The sequence below is a fragment of the Meriones unguiculatus genome, chromosome 9, assembly GCF_030254825.1.
Source record: "Meriones unguiculatus strain TT.TT164.6M chromosome 9, Bangor_MerUng_6.1, whole genome shotgun sequence".
NCBI lineage: Eukaryota > Metazoa > Chordata > Mammalia > Rodentia > Muridae > Meriones > Meriones unguiculatus.
This window is the reverse complement of record NC_083357.1, coordinates 71,234,419-71,254,945: the sequence shown is the minus strand read 5'-3', so window position 1 is coordinate 71,254,945 and position 20,527 is coordinate 71,234,419. Positions and strand designations below refer to the sequence as shown.

The 20,527-nt window shown below is 44.4% G+C and overlaps 1 protein-coding gene across 1 annotated transcript in view; it reads right to left on the bottom strand.

Annotated features, from left to right (window-relative positions):
- Positions 1-429: 429 nt before the first annotated feature.
- Positions 430-20,527, bottom strand: part of Htr2a (5-hydroxytryptamine receptor 2A) — a 60,721-nt gene continuing 40,623 nt past the window's right edge. Inside the window, exon 3 of the mRNA XM_021647053.2 lies at positions 430-1,623. Coding sequence (XP_021502728.1) covers positions 821-1,623 — 803 coding nt within the window. The 3' untranslated portion in view covers positions 430-820. The remainder of the gene's footprint in view (positions 1,624-20,527) is intronic.

The following is a 20,527-nucleotide window of genomic DNA, read 5'->3' as shown; positions in this document are numbered from 1 at the left end:
AGTGCGGTACCAGTATACCTCCGGGATGCTGTTTCTCTGAAGCAAGTTCTAGAACTGTACTTGAAAAAGGGAAATTATCCTTTGATAGTTTACAGAGAAGAAAATATGCGAAACAAGACCACATTGCAAATTCAGGTAAAGCCCAAGAAGTGGAAGAGAAAGCAGGCTGTTACGGAATAACATTTAAAACCCTCCACATCTGAGAATTAACGACAGATGCAGCAAATGCCAGCAATCCTGTGAACACTTCAAAATGGCATCCATGGAAAAGCAAGAATGCAAAATATTGTCAAGTATTTCAATGAATTATATCAGCAATACAAATTTCATAATACTGTCTATTTCTTTTTTCTTTTCAAAATATTTGTCAGGGTGAATTTGAAACACTTTTTTTTTTTTTAAAAGAGGCTAATTCATTATTTCTAGCTATTTTTATATACAACAATTTATAGGTCACCAACTCACTCCCATGCCACCCATCAACAACATGGCAGCAAGGTTTCCATTTGATAATAGAAGGCGACTAGATTGATTTTATGCCTCCTTACAATTGCACAATAAAGGCCAATGATTTTAAAGCTCTCATTGACAATGTTAAAAGTGTCCTAACGCTCCCGTTACAAGTGCTGTCGGGACACTGTCCAAGTGCACACTTTGTGACCCGCTCCTCTGAACACACAGAACACAGCGAGGCGCAGAAACACTGTGGGCTCCCTGGAGTAGTCAGTCTAATTCATCCCAGCCTCCTCTCTCCCTGCCCCCACACGCGGGTACAGACTTGTTCAAGCGACCCCGGCAGTTGGTCACAGCATCCCGTTCATCACACACAGCTAACTTTTTCATTCACAGTTTCAAGGTTGTCTGTACAAGTCTCCTCTGAGTGCTCCTTCCCTAGCGTAACCATGGAGCAGTCGTTACCTGTCGGCTCGGCGTCTTCCTGTGAGTTCTTGTTTTGGCCCGCCTGGAGTTCACTAGACTTGTAGGCCAATGCTGGTATGGTGTTCACTAAAATCAGCTGCAGTGGCTTTCTGTTCTCCTTGTACTGACACTGGATGTACCGTGAGAAGGCGGACCTGTAGGTCTTGTTGAACAGCGTGTACACCAGTGGGTTGACAGCTGAGGAGAGGTAGCCGATCCAGACGAACACGTTGAGCAGGGCTCCGATGACGTCTTCGTTGCAGGACTCTTTGCAGATGACGGCCATGATATTGGTGATGAAGAACGGGCACCACATCACGACGAACAGGAAGAACACGATGCCCAGCACCTTGCACGCTTTCTGCTCGTTGCTGATGGACTGCATCGTCCTCCTGCCTGCGTAGGAGCCTGTCTCCCTGTGGATCGACCGTTGGAAGAGCTTTTCTGAGGACAGAGAACTCTGAGGGAGGAAGCTGAAGGAGGCTAGTTTGGCCCGAGTGCTGAGGTCACTCACACACAAGGTGGCCTCTTTCTGAAGTGACTTGATCGTGAGGAAGTAGGTGATCACCATGATGGTTAGGGGGATGAAAAATGACACAAAAGAGCCTATCAGGACAAAGTTGTCATCGGCGAGCAGGCAGCTCCCCTCCTTAAAGACCTTCGAGTCATCCTGGAGTCCAAAGACTGGGATTGGCATGGAGATACCTGGAAGAGGATGAAAAGTGAGACAGATGATCAAGGAATTGATTATATGAAGGTGTGAGCATCACCACATAATCCTGGCTGGTCAAAGAATTGACCAGCTTACTTCAAGAGTGTGAGTTAGAAACAGAATGCTACAGCACATGGAAATATGAGCTTACAGCCAGTCAGGTGGTACAAGGCTCAGGCAGAGGAGGACAGCAGTGAGGAAATGTCACACCATTGGCTCTGATCACGCTAATTTCTCCCCATGGTGACTGGACCCTACTCAGTGAAGTTTAGCTTGACCATGATGTGATGTTTTGTTCTCATTTTAGAGTTCAGGAGGTTTGAGGGAGGCTGCCCGGGCCAAAGCAATCATGATATACTTCTTAGTCTATGTTATTTTTTTTTCTATCACAAAGGCAGAATCAGGAGGATGGGGAAGGAGAAGAAACAACTGTACAGAGCAGTTCAAGTCTGCTTCTTCCACCAAAGGGTAAACATTCTGAGAAAAGAAAGCTGTTTCCTTCCTGCACTTGCTTGCTTTTTCAGCTTCCTGAGTTGCATGACAGAGGATGCTTGGGCGAGCTTTCAGCCACTCTGTAGTCTAAGATGCGGCCCTCAAGGCCAGCTCATCCCAGAGTCAGGGGTCACTGTTGAACTCTTGCCTTGCCATCCAAAGGGAAAAGAGTTTCCTTTGAGAATGTGTAATACAAATGCAGCAGCAGCAGCGGCAACAACAACAACAACAAAACAAGAGAAAAACAGCCAAACTCTGCATGGTCAGAACAGATTTTGGCTCTCCTCAAACACAGGTGTGACTGTCCTAACATTCCCCTGGTGGGAGGGAAAATATTTGACAAGAGTATCTCTCTGTCTGGCCCCCAAGGTGTGTGTGTGTGTGTGTGTGTGTGTGTGTGTGTGTGTATGTGTGTGTGTGCCTACTCACCGTCTGGGCCCATGTGGGAGCCAGAGACTGACATCTTTAGTTACTTCTCTACCTTATATTTAGAGACAGTGTCTCTCATTGAATCAAGAGCTTGCAATCTCAGCTAGCATGGATGGCCAGTGAGGCCCCAGGATTCGTGTGGCTCCGTCCTGCCCCTCCCTCTTGCTGCCATGCCCAGGATTTTACATAAGTGCTTAGTATTCAAACTTGGGCACTCATGTTTGCCTGGTGTGTTCTTTGCCCCCTGAGCTGTTTCCCCAGCCTTACAAGACTCATTCTAAGTACCATTTGCTGGTAACTCCACAGGCTTCAGTGATGACATTTGTCCCTTGTCTATGCAAGGTCATCCCAGTTCTTGTTTTTGTTTTGCCCTGTTTTGTCTCCTGGAATGTGAACGTAAATGACATTAGGGATACTTACTGGTAAATGACCCTTCATTCCTGTGTGTACCTGTCACATTGTTGAGAACATCCTCTGAGCTAAGAGTTGTGACTGTAAGGGAACCATCCTTTGAGACTGTCTGATGCCTCACCGAATTTCAGCAACTTCAGAAAAGATAACCTATGATTTCTAAGAAGTGCTCTCTTGTATTTTTTTGGCCAACATTTGAACTCACATCTGTGAGAGATGTTTCTTGTACTAGTATCCGTGAGAGATATTTCTAGTACTCATCCAGTCTTATTATTATACAGACTCCCTGCTTACTTCATCAGAACGGACACACTGGACATCCATTTCAGACGGACGTAGATGTGACTCATGGCTATGGGTCTGGGCTTCTGGGGTGATGTTCAGTTCTTTTATGGTATGAGGTTGGTGCCAACATGCCTTCATGAATGGAGCAAGGATGAAAGCAATCAAATATGCAGAACACCAGGATGGTGCCTGGCTCAAGAGAGATCACATAACACACGGCAAAGCAGGTGCGAATAATTTTCTTTGTGGAATTTTCAGGAAAAGATACCAGCATTATTTTGTTCTCGTCTGTTTTGTTCAGTTTTTCTATGTTAGCCTTTACATAATAGAGTTCATAAACCCAAAGAAACAAATAGTGTTTTGGCTGTTCACTATTGGCTACGTGAAGATGATGTAATTATTGGCTTCTGCCAGGGTCATGGGAGGTCTCAATCAATTTTAATTTGGTACGGCTAGCACTGTTGATTACTTTTCTGATGTGATGAATTACAGCCATTACTATTAGTCATGATGCATATAAACAAAATATCAACTGTCCAAAAAGGTGTATGATTTTGTTATTAAACTCTTGGGTGTTCATTTTCTTGATTAATGCAAAGGAAGTTTCTACCTTGAAAGCCTTTTTGCCCTATTATTTATGACCTGGTAATTTATAACGAGTGGCCATTTTCACTTAACTAAGACAGCCTAAAACACCCAATCCTTTAATTATTTGGAATTTGGAATTATGTCTTGGGTTGGAGAATCACAAAAACTAGACAGCCACTGAGGGGTGTTTTGATTTCTGCAGCCATGGAAGGAAAGGGTGATGAAACCATTCCTACAGGCACATAGATTCTCCCTCTAACATGTCTGAGATAAAGAACTACCTGCAGGAAGGCATGGCAGGAGGTTATAGGCAGGATAGTTTTGTGCTTCAGAGGGGACACCTTGATTTGAATGGGGGAGAGTCAAGTTCACTGGTCTTTGAATGACCCACTTCTCTATCCAATTACTATCCAGCCACTGCTGTATACCACTTGTTTTCAGCGTTTCTTCCTGAGTATGTGGTCAGCAAATGTTTGTAGAAAGACTGGTAGGAGCGCTCAAGCAACGCTCTAGAAAGAGGGAAAGACATTTTTGTCAAAGAACAAAAGCATGGAGCTAGGGCTTTGTGTGTACGATGAAGAGGTTCAGAAGCACGCTCCTGCCAAGAAAAATGAAGAGCACTGGCTGATAGCCAAGAGTATGGCCACAGTCATCTCAAGTGCATTAATTTTCTGGCTGCTTTGTTTGATAATAGTGGCTTTTGGAGACCTGACATCTCCTCTCACTTGAAATTTCTGCATATTAAGCATTTTGCTTTATGAACAAACAGACGGTAGCTTGAACTATGTGACTCTGCATTTTGTTTAATACTTTTTTTTTTCCCTGAGGAGTAGAAAACAGCAATCAAAATTCACTAAAGGTGCTGGATCTTCCGTGCACATTTTTTCACTTCTTTGCATTACAATTCAGACAGTGAAGTGGATGGGGAATCACGGACGCTGAGAACACAAGGGCTTCGTTAGGTGTTCTCTGTGAGCTCAGTACCCTGCTTGCTGTGCACATGAAGTTCGAACCTCTAGTTAGCATCATACCATGGGCTAAAAGATCGTAATTCCTAACTTCCAGCTGTCGTAAACAGGCTTTCCTTTTAAGCCTCCACCTTGACAATTAAGGACCTTGGAACTAATGGCTCTTTTGTGGCAAGTGCTTTTTCTTCCAATCAAGAAGCTTGAAGTAGTAGGTAGCAAGGGTGTCATGGGAAGTGAAACACTGACAGTCAGTGTTGGGGGGGGCAGGGGCTTTCAGTGTATAGAGAGCTGAGGAGATGGAAACAGATATTTCATGACCCTGAGGGAAGTTCTGAGTCGTACGTTTCAATTTCCTTCCGATGGTTACCTTTTCTTTACATTTGAACACTTGTCTTTAAAAAAAAAGGGGGGGGGTTTACTAGCAGTTGAACAGAAAACACCATATAAGCCAATGCTACAGGATAATCTTCAAGCTGCAGGGAGAGGGAAATTGAAGATGGATGGGGAAGCTGGAAAGGACACTCACCAACCTATCGGCTCCAACACATGGCAACATTTCAAGATAGTTTACACACGTGCCTTCACTCTACATTGACCACAGAGTGGATAAATATTACCCAGGTGTTCCTAAGGGTTGATAAGAATTGCACCATAGAGAGAGGAAAATTGGCCCTAGCAAGCTTACACAACTTTTCTTTAAAGAACTGCATAGAAATTTAGGGACAGAATTAAGACTTATACTAGCCTCTTAATTTTTATGGCTGATTGTTAAAAACTGATTGTGTCTTTTTTTTTATAGTAGTTATAAAATCTATAACTGTATCTGAGCTCATTAATGTTGGTTTCAGACAGTCCCCCAAACCTTTAACTGGCATAGATGCATATTTATATACAGTCTATGAGAAAGAGAGAACTTTCATTAGGTCATCTGAGAACTTTTATCGGCCAGCATTAATTACCCTGAATTTCACTGATGTTGCACACACACACACATACATGTACATATCCATTCATATACCTACATACCCGTACATGCAGACACATTATACATACATCTACACACACACACACACACACACACACACACACACACACACTTATGCACACACCCCTCTTCAAAGACTCTCTGAACTTTGAATCTTTCTTCATTCTTAATCTCATAATAAGTTTCCTCCGATGTGACATTACATTTTTGAGGCTAGAAATTAGGAAGAAAATGTAAATTCCTCCCTTGGTCTCCATCCCACTTAACAGTTGCTCTCAACTTTGGTTGCCCATTAGGATCACCCAGGAGACTTTAAAAAATTATGGTGCCTGGGCCTCATTCCCAGACCAATACATGGACTTTGAGAAATATGAATGCCTAGGTTCTGTGCTGACATTGGAACAAAAATGATGCCAGTGACCTCAGAGAGAATCGTGTAAAGCAGAGGTTGGCACTACTTGCCCCATCATAGATTCTTGGTTCAGTGGCCCCTGGCTCTGCCAGTCCCCCTGTAGCAAAGAGGCTGTGCTTGAAAATTCTGTGACGGTCTCCCACTAAATGTAGCTTGAATCCTGACTTGGAGATGCAGACAGTGGCTGTCACTTCAAGACCCAGAAGCCCATCCACATGCTTCTTGTTCCAGGAAAGATGTTTATTTACAGTTGTCATTTTTGCTCCTTGAAAATGTAAATGTCTGAATCATATCATGTGGTTGAAAGCATTGACATTTCTTATTAAAAACTAATTGGTTATTTTTAGGGGATGGGTATGCCACATCATGAGTGTGGCAATCAGAGAATAATTCTGTGGAGTCGGTGAAACAAACTTTGACCTTGATTTGTTGTTGAAGCCACAGTAATGAAGGGACTTTGGATGATGACTTATATAAGTTAATCTGGCTTAATTATTCTATATCATATACATGTATCAAACTCACATTATACCTCATATCTATATATTCAGTTATGATCTTGTATCCAAACATTAATACTAAAACTCAACATTTTGTATCCTATACTTTCTTTTTAAATAAGCATACAGATGTGTATGTCATCCAGCATTACCAGGTGTTCGTTTCTCAGTTGAGGATTTAGGATTATTTAGACAAAGGCCATGCCTGGCCCGCATTGTCTAACCCCATTTTTATTATTGACTCCCTGAATTCCTGTTGGGGACAGGTTTCTTGAGTAAGTTTTGCACGTGATACATCTAGTTTTGGCACCTCCGGTCTACAAGGTATGGGCAGAAACAGCGCTGGTGTCTGCAAGGCTAGGGTGTGGCAACTATGTGTGCACACAACCCAGGTCTATGGAAAGTCAAACCTACCTGTGGGTTAACACGTTGGATTAACCACACCACACTATAGAGAACCCACAATGTCTCCACGCTCAAGCAATTACCAATCATTCAGCTCACCCTAGAAGGTCTTTGCAATTTGGTCTTCATGGAATTATGCACCATTCTTAAGTTTTCACATAATTGTGTGGCCTTCTCTCGCTGACTCCTCTTCACCATGTCTGGAGCTATTCAGAACAGTGTTGCACATGGTTTGTCTTTTCGGTTAGTTGCATAGTGATCTGAGATGTTCCCAAGACCTGCCTCCTCTCAAAAGCATCTCCTCCCCGTGACTTGGTTGAGATATGGCAGTGTCCTGTTGTTAGCATGAGATGTCCCTTTTATTGTATCTAGAATACACTGCAGAGTTGGCTTCTATCCAAATTCAAGTGGCAGTGGATAGAGGTAGATCCATGTGGGCCTTGGCTGTCATGACAGAGAAGCCATGGGGAATAACTTAGGGAGTGCCAGCCTGACAGTGAGGTGATAAATACATCCTGGCATCTTACTAAAGGTGGAGAGCATCCAAGGGCACTGGAAATAGTAACAGAGGATACAGAGACTCATCCCATTTGCCCTCTGATTCAATTCTGATGATGCCTACTTCTCCAAACGTTTCACAAACCACCCTTTGTGGTTCCTAAGCTAAGCAGGGGCTTGGGTAAGGAAGGGGGTTGGGAATCTGTCAGGTGGACAACTTGTCTCGTGGGTACACTTGCATAGAAAGCTCATTTTTTGTTTTCTATGTCTACCAGATATGCTGCAGAGGGAGACTGTATTCTCCAACCCCCTCCTACGTTTCTTTCAAGATGTTTCTCAAGGCATATCCTTTGTGAAGACTTTCCAAATCATTCTCTCTCCAGTAAGAACTCCTTCCTAACTCTGCAACTGACTCCATAATCACTTACATGGTGCTTCCAACACCTTAGCATTTTTTTTTCTGTAGAAATATCATTATATTCATGGGATGATGATTAGTAGCAGAGATGCTTTTTCTTAAAAACTTCTTATAAGTTCAGACCTCAGGTAAATGTCTGTGGGACTAGGGAGTAAGTGCACGAAGGGGTGGGGGTGGGAGAAGGGTTGGGAATTATAACACGTTCTGTAGACACATCTTGGCATTGCTGAACAATGTCATAGTGTTTTCCCTCATTTTTGCTGGGACAACACAGTAAAGGGGTGTTAATTAGTCACGAAAGGTAGAAGAAAGCAAAGTGGACATTGATGTGAGACGGGAAAGCTGCCCACAGGACAAGGCAGCACAGAGCAGACTCCTGGGACAGCTGAAACCACAGGGAGTGATGGGAGGGTGTGGACAATGCCTTGTGAAAATCAGGGATCTCTGCTTTTTTCCTTACTATTCTGATTCCTGCCCCGAGATCGGGGCTGTTATTTTGTTTAAAGCTGTTTCTCAAGTAAAGTTATTACTGGGAATCTAGAGAATTGCGTAGTGAGGAAAGACAGTATTTAAGACAGGAGACTGTATTTAAAGATAGTGTTTAAAACAGAAGTTTGTCTCGTGACTGCTCCTCACTGGCTGGGTGACCTTAGGCTGTGTACTTTTAGTGATTCAGCCTGCAATGTGATGGAGATTAGGGAGAGAGATCCGCCCTAATTTTCACGCAGGACTTTGATGAGGAAATGGTGATAAACTGGTGTAGAATTATTTTGTAAACTTCTAAGATTTAATTAAATGAAACAAATTACGATTGCCTTTATGGTGGGTGGGGTTCTGTAGGTAATACTAAGGGCATATGCAAAGCTTCAGGAAGCCCGAGATCTCATAGGGAGAATTAAATCATGTGCATACATGATTTATTAAGGAGGCGGTGCGGGAGAAAATGCAATCGGGGGCGAGACAGAAGATGTGGGTGAGCACAGCTGAATGATGGTGGGGTGTGATGCTCGGCGCTCGTTCACATTTCTGGGAGAGAATCGGGTAGAAAACAGCTGCTGAGCTGGCCCTGTGGCTGGTTGACATCTGGATGGGACTCTGAACCAAGGCAGGGTCCAGGAGGGGGTCTGGCCCCACTGTGGGCTAGTGCAATCTCTAGTTTACTGTGCAACTAACTGCAGGCTCAGAAGCTAACACACATATTTTCTTGATTTGTTTCTGGTTCTGGTTTTTTGTTTTTTTCCCTGAAGCCAAACTCAACGTTCTGCCAATGCTCGTCAAGTTTGTCCCTCCTGAGCTACAAACCTAGTTCCGTACTCACGTCTTGTGTCTTATTATAGACACTGAGTAGGTCCACCATCTGGGTCAGCAATCAGTTATGGTCATTTATCCATCCGTCATATATTTAATTGAATCCCCACTGAATGAGGTACTTTAGGAGTTCAAGAGGAAGAAGGGGCTTTACTATAATCAGGTACTTCATAAGACCTTTCCCTGTCATCTATCCCAAAGAGACCGAGGGAGGGAGAGGGGACAGTAGGCAGTGCCAGGGTTATCACCAGCATCATACTGAAGAAGGAAGGAAGGAAGGAAGAAAGGAAGGAAGGAAGGAAGGAAGGAAGGAAGGAAGGAAGGAAGGAAGGAAATGATGCATTCAAGGAAGTATGCATTTCCCTTGAACTTTATTGTTGCTGAGGGGGATTATAATGTACAGTAGCGGTTCTGGAACATTTGGTCTCAAGGCTTATTTACACGTTTAAAAAAATCATTCAAGGGCCCAGAAAGCTTTTGTTTTGGGGAGTTTTGGGTATCTATTTTTTTGGAAATTCGAAAGAGCATTTTAAAGGCAATTATTTACCGATTCATTTAATAATAATATATTACGTATTAACATGAGTAGCATATTTTAAACAAAAAGCCCCTGCATTTCCCCCAAACACATTTGAAGTGGCATGATTGCGTAGAACACGGTGCATTGGCATGGCTCCATCTGACTCAGTCTTTCTGTTGTCGCTAATCCTTGTATCTGGAAACTGCACCCGGTCCCCATAAGAGAGGGGAGAAGGCAAATGCCATCTTGAAAATATCACTGACCCCTTTGGACTTCCTGAGAGTGTCCTGGGGATTCCCAAAGACCCGCCTCAAAGCACACTTGAAAGGCACCAGTGTAAGAGAGAAAAGCAATTAGCTAATATCAGAAGAGCCCAGCTTGGCTCCCTGTTATTTGAAGCAAGCCCCCTCACTTCTCTGAGTTTCTTCTATGAAATGAGGGTTCTTCAGTGATGTTCCTTCAAAGGACTGCCATCGGGAACAGAAAGGAGACTCGCTCTAGCATTAGTGGTGACTGTGGTACTAACCGCTGGCAAAGAAAAGAATGCTCCATAGCCCCTCTTAATGCTCAGACAGAATGAACTGTCTGAAATCCCTGCTGTAGCCCAAACCTCCAGCTGCCCTTGTTTGGTTCCAAGAGATGTGCTCTCTCCCTTACAACTTAGTTTGGAGATGTGTTCATGTCTCAACTCCTGTTTCTATTAACATCAAACCACTGACCACCCAAGATAGGGGCCCTGCAGAGCAAGACTGTGTTCTAAGATGGCTCATTAACAGAAGTGCTGAACATGACCCCTGGGGTGAGAACAGTGGTGTCAACCACCAACACTAAATGATAGGTGCAAAAATGGGTACGACTTAAGAAAACCCATGAGGATTCGGATTCACAGAGCAAGGATAACAGACACGTCTATTGTGGCTTCCTCTGTGGACTTGGGACAGCTGGGAATTTTTTTGGTTGGCGTTGGACTTCATGGGAATTTGTATGAGTAACCCTCTTTCCATGAAGCCCCCAATAGGAGGTCTGCATCGCCTTCTTTGCTAATCAATGTCTTTGGGTTTAAGAAACGGTAGCTTATTCTGGCTGACGTAGCAGAAACTGCACTTAATAAAGTGAGACTGAGCATGTCAAAGGATGTGGGAGGGCTGGGCTCCAGGCTAAGATCTCAGACGTGAAATTATGCCGCACATGCAGTGTGTAGGCGAAGAACATTTACTGCTCTTTGCCCACTCAGTGCTCAGGAGGCCACAAAAGTGCCCCTTCTGTCCTTGGGCCTTAGGGGCTCAGGCCCTGGCAGGAGGTTCTTCAGATATGTGAACCAATACATGATACTAAGTGCTTTAGGCATGTGAGCCAACCAACACCTGGCAACTGCTTCAGCGTGTGTGTTCATTTCACTCCTTCCCAAGCCAAAATTTGACCAAGGCACCTACTGGCTCCCAGTCTAAGTCTTAGGAAAAGTTGGGAATTAGAGTTCTGAAGACTTTTAGAGATCTTAAGAAGCTCCTGTAAATATCGAAATCACATTGAGAACAGCCATCGCTCTGAAGCGCAGTGGTTGGCGTTCACTTTACTCAGCATGAAGTATGATATGCAGCTGCTGTTATAGACAATTTTGTAAGTGCTGATGCTAAAATTTCTGTTGCTCTTCCCCACCGTCTCCTACTTTTGTTGGAATTTGTGGTTAACGTACTGTCAAGTATTTAACACTTTAGAAAAGTAAAAAGAACTAGCAAGCTGTCTCAGTTGGTAAATCGCCTACCATATAAGTACAAAAGCCTGAGCTAAGATGCCCAGAGCCTACATGAAAATCAGGTACTAGGCCCTTGACACATATGTTACAGCTGTGCAGCTTGATCTTCGTATGGGACTCCTAACAGTGGGAGCAGGAGCTGTCTCTGACTCTGTTGCCTGCCTTTGGGACCCTTTACCCCTACTGGCTTGCCTTGTCTAGCCTCAATAGAAGAGGAGGTACCTAGTCTTACTGCAACTTGATACGCCATGACTATTGGATATTCATCGAGGCTGGCCCTTTTCTGAAGAAAAACAGAGGAGATGTGGATGGGTTGGGGTAGAGAGGGGAGGCAGCGGGGAGGGACTGGAGAGGGAGGAGGGAGGGGCAACTGCTGTTAGGATGTAAAATAAATCAAACAAAAACCAGGCACAATGGCATACATCCATAACCCCAGAACTGGAAGGTGGGGCAGAGACGAGAAGATCCCTGGAACTCACTGGCCAGCCAGCCTAGCAGAATCTATGACAGACTCCGGTGGTGATGGTGTTGGGTGGTAGTTGATGGGTAAGAACATCTTCTGGATGAAGACCTCAGTTCAAATCCCCAGCCCCCACCTGAAAGCAGAGCTTGGACATGTACGCCTATAACACTGGCACAATATTAAGGATGGACTCAAGAGGATCATGGGGGCTTTCTGGCCTCCAGCCTAGCTTCAGTTCCCATGAGAGATCTCATCTCAGAGGAGTAAGGCGGAGGATGATAAAGCAAGTTGCCCAAGGTCCTTCTCTGACTTCCCCACCTTCACATGGCATGCACACCTAGCTGAACACACACACACACACACACACACACACACAGAAGCATGCACACATGCACCCTGTGCACCCACACACTAACAGGTACACACACACACACACACACACACACACACACACACATCAGACAATCTGGAAACACAAACCACTTAATGACAACCATGAACTCAAATGTGTTTGGAGGCAGTGTTAATAACTCAGTAACATGTCTGAGCTTTGAGGTTCCTGGAGGTTGGTTGGGAGACCAGTGCTTGGCAGATGATAATATCTGTACAATCAGGCTCAATTAAAAAGAAAACTGAGACACATTGTACGAGCAAAGCAAAATGTGTCTGTGGGCTAGATACACTTTTCCATTTTGTTATTAGCTTGGCAGGCTTAGAGCTTTAGAGAATTTCTCTTGAATTCTTTTTAATTCACATCCCTCATGGGCTTTTCACCTTGGCCTTACTCTTGGGGTCATTGTCTCTGTACCGATAAACTGACACCATTTCTACCAAAAGGCTCAAAGTGACTTTTTATTTGGTTCCTAAACCCCTGAGATCAGCCAGGCTTGTTTTCAGCTTCATTTCAGATTCATGCCCTTGGGCTCAGAAAACACCGCTTTTCCACAGACAGGTAAATTCTCCATTTGACGCTGCCTTCTGGGGGCACAAAATGTCCCCAACCAGCAACTTTACCTTCTAACCCCAGCTACACTTCAGCACTCCCCTGATGTCTTAGCTGTGCGTGAGCGCCTTGAATTCTAGAAGCTTCTTTATGTTTTTCTCTTTCACCGTCTGCAAGTTGAGCAACAGGAAAGCTGCTAGTCAGGGAAGAGTTTACTACCTGTCTTCTACATTTGTATGTTATACATACATACCCTGGCATGTAAGCTCAGGGATTTAGAGGTAGAATTATTTTTTTCTATATCAGAGAAACTTTTCTGGGCTCTATTTTCTACTTGTGCACGCTCTGTCTTCTCCAGTCTAAGTATGCCCTTGGGCTTGCAGAAAGAGGCACTCCCTGACTTGAAGTTAGAAAGCACCTTTGATGGAGTTTATCTGGTTGTTGCCAGGTGGTTTTCTTGTAAGGCACTCCAGGAGAGCTTAATGGTCATCCAAGGAAACAGCTTGCCTTTACATTCGATATTTCATGCAAACAAATACACATGCAGAGGTGAAAAGCAGGGAGGAATGATCAACAGGGTGTTAGGTCATCACAGATGCTCTACCCAACAAGTTGCCTATGAGGCAGGAGGCATTCTTCTCATTTTATGAAGAAGGCACAGATGCCACTACAGTCTCTGGTTCGCCTTACAGCTAACAAATGAATGAGGTAGGTTGTAAACTTGATCTGATCTCCCCACCGCCCCTAACTCAAATGTTTTAGGACCTTGGCCTGGTGGATGCTTGTCTTGTCTGGTTTAACTAGGCTGCTGAGTTTATAGGGCGTTTTTAATAGATTCCTCGAAGACCTTTGATTTATTAGCATTTTCATGACTTTCATTTTACAGCCAATGCTTCTGCGTGGAGGATTAAGTGTGCTCACTCGTGGGAGCATTGAGATGCATGTGGAAATTATTCAGGATCCCTTATTACTTAAACGGGGGCAAAGGAACAGAAAGAAGAGTTGGGAAACAGAATCAAACAAAACCTTCGCCCCAAGGGAGAGAATGGTCACAGCCAGTAAGATGCAAGTACCGAATGCCTGCGTGGCCTCTCAGCTTTTCACCTCTCTAATGGGCATCCCTACCTTTGCACAGCCACATCCGTGCTATGGGCTGCATCCCATCACCTATTCCCTCCTTGCCCAGGGAATGACATTGCTTTGTGTGTGTATACTTGGCTCAAGGACTTAGGGGAAACATTTTCATCATGTTCCCCATGAGCATCCTAATGTGCTAGGGACCCATATATCTTCTACCCTTTAGAGCACTTACTGGCCAACAAGGAGCTATCTTTGAACTCCTTGTTGAATCGATACAGTCTGTCTTTCCATTCCCATGGCAACGCCTGTACTTCAAGCCTTTCAGACTCCTGCTTGAGCTCCCCCACTGTTCTTACCGCTTCACTTCTGCCTGTGCGGGCCTTCCTCTCTTCCTCAGCTACCACCACTCACGCAAACACACTGGCTGTTCATCTAGGCCCAGTGATCCAAAATGTCTCATGTGCTAGAGTGCCAGAAGAACACACCTCTTCTAAACTTGGACACGTGAATGTAAATGTTTGCATTCATCTTTAAGGGGGTCTGCCTTCCACGGCCCCACCCCCAACATCTTACCCTCTGTAGGGTAAGTTGGAGTAGAGCCAATGCCAGTACAGGTCTAGGACATCAGTTTTCAGGAGTTCACTGACAGTAATTAATAAGAAAGAGTGCAGGAAATGGTAATTAAAAAAAAATGCTGGCCTGGAAGTTGTGCGTTAAAGGCTTACAGTAAAGTACAATCATCGCTTCATCCTAAGCCCTGGAAGCTATCCCGCATCGCCTTCCTTTTCTATGTCTCTTCTGAGGAGCCATGACCTGCTTTTTTTTTTTGTGAGATTAATAGGAAGTTGTTTCTCCTATTACTTGCACCTGATGTGGTAGGCAGAATAATGGTGTCCCAAAGATGCCCTCAGCAGACTCCTGTACGTCATGTTTCATAGCAAAGAGGAATTAAAATGGTGGGCAGGGATAAAGCATCCAGATCAGCTGATCTTAAAAATAGGTTCCTCTTACTGGACATGGTGGTGCACACCCATAATCCCAGCAGAGGCAGAAGCAGGCGACTCTCTGGGAGTTTGAGGCCAGCCTGGTCTAAAAAGCAACTCTGGGACAGCCAAGGCTACACAGAAAAACCCCTGTCTTGAAAGACAAAAAAACAAAAAAGATTTCTGCTTCCTGGACCACCCAGGTGGGCCCAATGTAATCACAGGAGTCTTTAGAAGTGAGAGAGGGAGGCAGGAGCGTTTGATCAGAGCAGCTCAGGGAGAGGAAGGCCTGCCTGGTCCTGACTGGCTTTGCAGACAGAGCAAGTGCATAGGCCTGGCTTGTATCTCTCCTGCAGTTGGAAGGAGGAATACCAGTCTCCAGGGAGAACACTTCTAGCATTACTGCAGGCTAAAGGGTATCATATGCCCAGATCCAGCCTGGATATCTCCATGAGCTTTGGCTCTAGCTCCAAGTCCCCTAACCTTGTGCTTAGAAGCAGGAGAGAAAGCTCAGAGGCCGGCTGCTGGCTCTTGTTCCACTCTGCGCTATCACTGGTTATTGGATACACACTGGGACCAACGACCAACTTGAAAAAGCCAAGCATCCGGCTGAAGCTATGTGGCATCTGAGTCTGCAACTTAGGTAAGGCTGAGGGCTGGGGCATGGGCACCTCTCAGAGCTCCCAGGTGATTGCAAAGTAGCTTGAGTTGAGCTCTTTGTTCACCCAAGGCTAGAGAAGATGCTGGGGTCACCACCTCTCTCTCTGCCTGGGGCATCCCTTATACCCTTTGCCAGGGCACTGTCTACATTGTGGCTTTCTCAGCAGCCCTCTGCTTGGGGCTGCCTATGGTTCCTACAGATGGATTAATGATCTCTGGTTGGTAGACATTCTTTAGTTTTTCTGTTGGCTCTGAGTCTCTCATCTTCCTCCAATGAGGAGGAATCGTCTGTTGTTCCAGTGAGTGTACCTTCAGAATAGGACAAGGGAGCCCTTTCTACTTTTTTATTTATTTTCATTTCATGTGTACAAGTATTTGTCAAGAGTTTGTCTGTGTTCCACCTGTGTGCCTGATACTCATGGAGGCCAGAAGAGGGCGTTGTATCCCCTAGAACTAGAGTTACAGATGGTTCTGAGTCACCATGTGGTTTGGGGTATTGAACCCAGGTGTTCCGGATGAGAAGCAGTGCTCTTGGCTGCCGAGCCATCTCTCCAGGCTTACCTCTTTACTTGTAATCCGGAGAGAAGGGGAATTCTCCAGGTAGTTATGGACATCAGTACCTCTTAACCCCACTGTGGGCCTATAAATTCCTCTGTTCTCTGAGCCATGCCTCCTGCTCCTCCCCCTTAGGATGCTTTGGTAGACATGGTCAGAACTGGCACTATTAGAATTTCCTGTTAGGTGATACAAGAGGCTGAGGCCATCTAGGCAGTCCATTTTCTGGTTGCACCAGTTTGGGACTGATTGTTATAGGAAGGCCTTCTTAGAGGGGCTGGAGGATGATTTTGAAGAAAATACTATCATTTCAGGACCAGTTCTTTCCAGATTGAAAGTTGCTGTAGGATTTTTTGATCTATGGGACTGATGGATGACTCCTGTGCACGGGGACACGGAGGTCTTGGTTATCAGCTAGACATAACTGGGAAAAGGGGAGCCCTAGCTGAGTAATTGCCTCTGTCACATTGGCCTGTGGGGCATTTTCTTGATTGGTGATTGATTTGGAAGGGTCCAGCCCACTGTTTGCAGGGCCAGCCATGGGCAGGTGGTCCTGGGTTGTATAAGAAAGCAGGCTGAGAGAGCCCGGGCTCACACTCCTCTCCGGCCTCTGTTCCATTTCCTGCCTTGACTGCTCTCAGTGAGGGACTGTGACCTGTAAACCAAAAAATCCCTTCCCATAAGTTGCTTTTGACCAAGGTGTTTCATGATAGGACCAAAAGCAAACTAGAACAGTCGTAATATAATTAACATTTTTATCACATTCAAGGCAGCAATGGAATAGTGCTTGTGGCCAGATCATCAATCTTGAAAGCTCTGTTCTGGGCTGAGGCTGTCGTGCTTTCTACAGTGAGCTCCAAAGCTGAAACTCCAGCAGTGAATATGATCTTACTTGGAAATGGACTGTTTGCAGATGACCAAGATAAAGTCAGGTCATGGGGGTGGCCCCGATCTAGTCTTATAAAAAGGGGGTTATCAGAGCCCAGTAAAAGAGCAGCACGTGGGCTAATGCTTTGTAAAAATAAAGACAGAGATTAGGTGATGATCTAAAAGCCAAGGGGCACCAAGGACCACCAGCAAACCACTGGAATCTAAGATAAGGGCCTAGAAAGGACCACCACAGAGGGAAGCAGCCTGGCTGCTACCTTGATCCTAGTCTCCTGCTCTCCAGAGGGAGACAAGAACTCTGCTAAAGTAAACTAAGTATGCTAAAGTAGGAACTCCATTGAACCTCTTCTCTACCTTTCAGAAAGGATGCTGTAGATGGGCCAAACTCTGGGATACCTACTCAATCCATAGGTTAAAATACAGGAGATTGATAACCATTCTGACCTTCAGAAATCTCACAGGACTTAACTGATCTTTAGCAAAGAGATCTTTGTAGACATCTTTTTTTGGTGCCAGGTTTGGGCATGTCTCTTTTGGTTTGCAGTTCTTAAGGAGTTGGGAAAATAGGAAAGAAATCCCCAAATGGAGACATAATTTTCCTTGCAATTTTTTTTTAATGCTTTTGGAATGCTCTTCATTCCATGTAGCCAGCAAACATGTAAACAGATGCAGAATCTCCAAAGTCCCCTCACTATTGAATGTGTCAGGCAGGCAGGTTGGAATCTATGAGAATTTTAAGATCTGGGAAGGGGTATTATCCAAAATGCAAAAAATTTCAATCTCAGAATTAATACATTTAAATTTCTGTTAAAAGGTTTCCATCCATTGGACACATCTACCAGTTGAATATTTAAGTTATTTAGCATGGCGCATTAAAGTATACAATAGGATGTAACTAGGCCCCACCCCCACCCCCAATGCTTTGTCTCTGCTTATGCACATTGTCTTAGGCTGAGAACAGGACTCAGATATTCTTGGACCCCTGCCAATACTGTCTCATCCTTTGTGAGAGTACCCAACTGAGATTTTTTTTCTCTACGGAAACTCATTACAATAAAAGCAAAGCATCAGTCCCTCATAGATTTACAATCAAACTAATACACTATTTGGAAAAGACGAAGTCAGAGCTTAGGCACCGAGTTCTAACTTTCCAATGAAACTTGAATAAATCTGATTACTTTCACAATTTCCTCACAGAGGCAGGTGGAAAGGGAAAATGTTTAAGAAATGTTACTGGAAATGCTGTAGGCTTCAGAAATTCAAGAGGTAGAAAACACAGCAAGGTTTCAAACAGCGAGAGAGCTTTTTAAGTGGATGTGAGGCTCAGTTGTTCCCAAGAGGTGTAGGTCTTTTAAATAGACGTGGACTCTGTGGTGGTTTGAATGAAAATGGCCCCCTTAGGCTCAAAGGAAGTGGCACTATTAGCATCGTGGCCTTGTTGGAGTGGGCGTGGCCTTGTTGGAATGGGTGTGGCTTTGAAGTTTCAAGTGTATAAGTCAGTCCTGGTCTCTAATTTTCCTGCTGCCTCCTGATCCAACTAAAGCTCTCTCAGCTCCCCCTCCAGCACCATGTCTGCCTGTGTGCCACCATGCTTCATGCCATGAAATAATGGACTAAACCTCTGAACTGTAAGCCAGCCCCAATTAAATGCTTTCCTCTATAAGAACTGCCATGGTCACAGTGTCTCTTCACAGCGATAAAACCCTAAGACAGACCCTGAACATACTTTTCGAGTCTGTGGCAGTGAATTCTGCAAGACTCCTCAGGTTTCTTGAACGGAGTCCTTAGGTTGAATAGGTTATTGATGCGATTGAGGGTGGTGGTTATGTATGATTTCACACTTGGGTTATATTTCCTTAGAACTTAGATTTAAGAGACATACCGTTATTCAATTCCATAACTGATTCATGGAGGGTATACGCTCGAGGTTGGTTTGATGTGTGTCACTGGCCCTCAAGATCTGGTTACGCCTATCCTTGTTTTGTAAACCTGCCTAAGACATACCTGATTGGTTGGTTAGATGGCCTATACCTGGGCAGGGCAGAATGGGGTAGGTGTGGCTAAGGTTCCCTAGCTTGGAGAGGACAGACAGATGGGAGGAGAGACAGAAGGAGGACAGGGCAATGGGTTAGTGTGGTAAAAACAAAACAAAACAAAACAAAACAAAACAAAAAGACAAACCCACGTGGGCTGAGAGGAAGGACTTCAATAATGGCGTGAAAAGGAAGACCCAAATGAAGAATACAAGCAAGTACCATGGTTTATGGAGGAAAGGTAGACCAGATGAGGAGGATGGAGGTGGATGGCATAGGGTGGAGGCTGGGAGGCAGAGGGTGAGGTTATTCAGACAGTGTAAGTGTACTATGTGCCCTGCCCAAGGTAAATAAGGGAATTATAAGATCTAACAGGTGACTGTGTCATCTTATTTGTGATAGCACGTTAGATAACACCGCCATGATAATCTTAGGGCTAATAATAAACATGATATAGCCCCATCCGCATTTTTAAAAAATTTACTACAACAGGAATATCTTACTGAAAGTGTTAAATTTTGAGAAATGTAACCCTTGTCCAAAACAACAACAGTCTTCAGCACTGAGCAGCTTACAGGTCAGTAGGAGGCATTTGTGTCACTATGATGAACACTGGCATGAGGACAGTACAAGGGATGAGGCCCACTGGCATCTTAGACCCAACAGGCTGCTATAACAAAACAGCACCAACGAGGCCATCTATAAATCATAGACATTTATCTCTCACAGTTCCTAAGGCTAGAAGATCTAAGGTGGAGGCAGCAGCAAATGCATGCCTGTTATGGGCTCCTTATATTTCCTCATTTCCTTATATACACACAAAACTATACTTATGGCATCTTCACATGGCAGAAGGGCCAAGACATCTCTCTCAGGCCCCTTTTACAAAGGTGCTAATCCATTCATGAGAGTTCTGTCCTCAGGATTTAATCAACTCTCACCAGTACATGGATGATTAGGTTTCAGTACACAGATTAGGAGAGACACTCAAATGTTCAGGCTGTATCATGCAGGGAGGGCCACTTGACTTGGATATGAGAACTGATTAGGAAAGATTTCTGTGGAAAGTGATAGCCAAGCCTTCCGAAAACACTAAGACTTTATCCAGACAAATTGGATAAATGCCCCAGAGGCAAGAAAGCTCAGCACATAATCAGAACTGAAAGTAATTCGATATGAAGTAAGGGTGCTTGAGAGAGAAATGGGCTCAGACTAAAACGCAAGAGGCACATCTTGAAGGGGTTTGCAAGTCATTTAGAGAAAATTTAACTTTATCCTGGGGGCAATGGGTAGCTCTCAAATGATTTCCAACAGAGAACA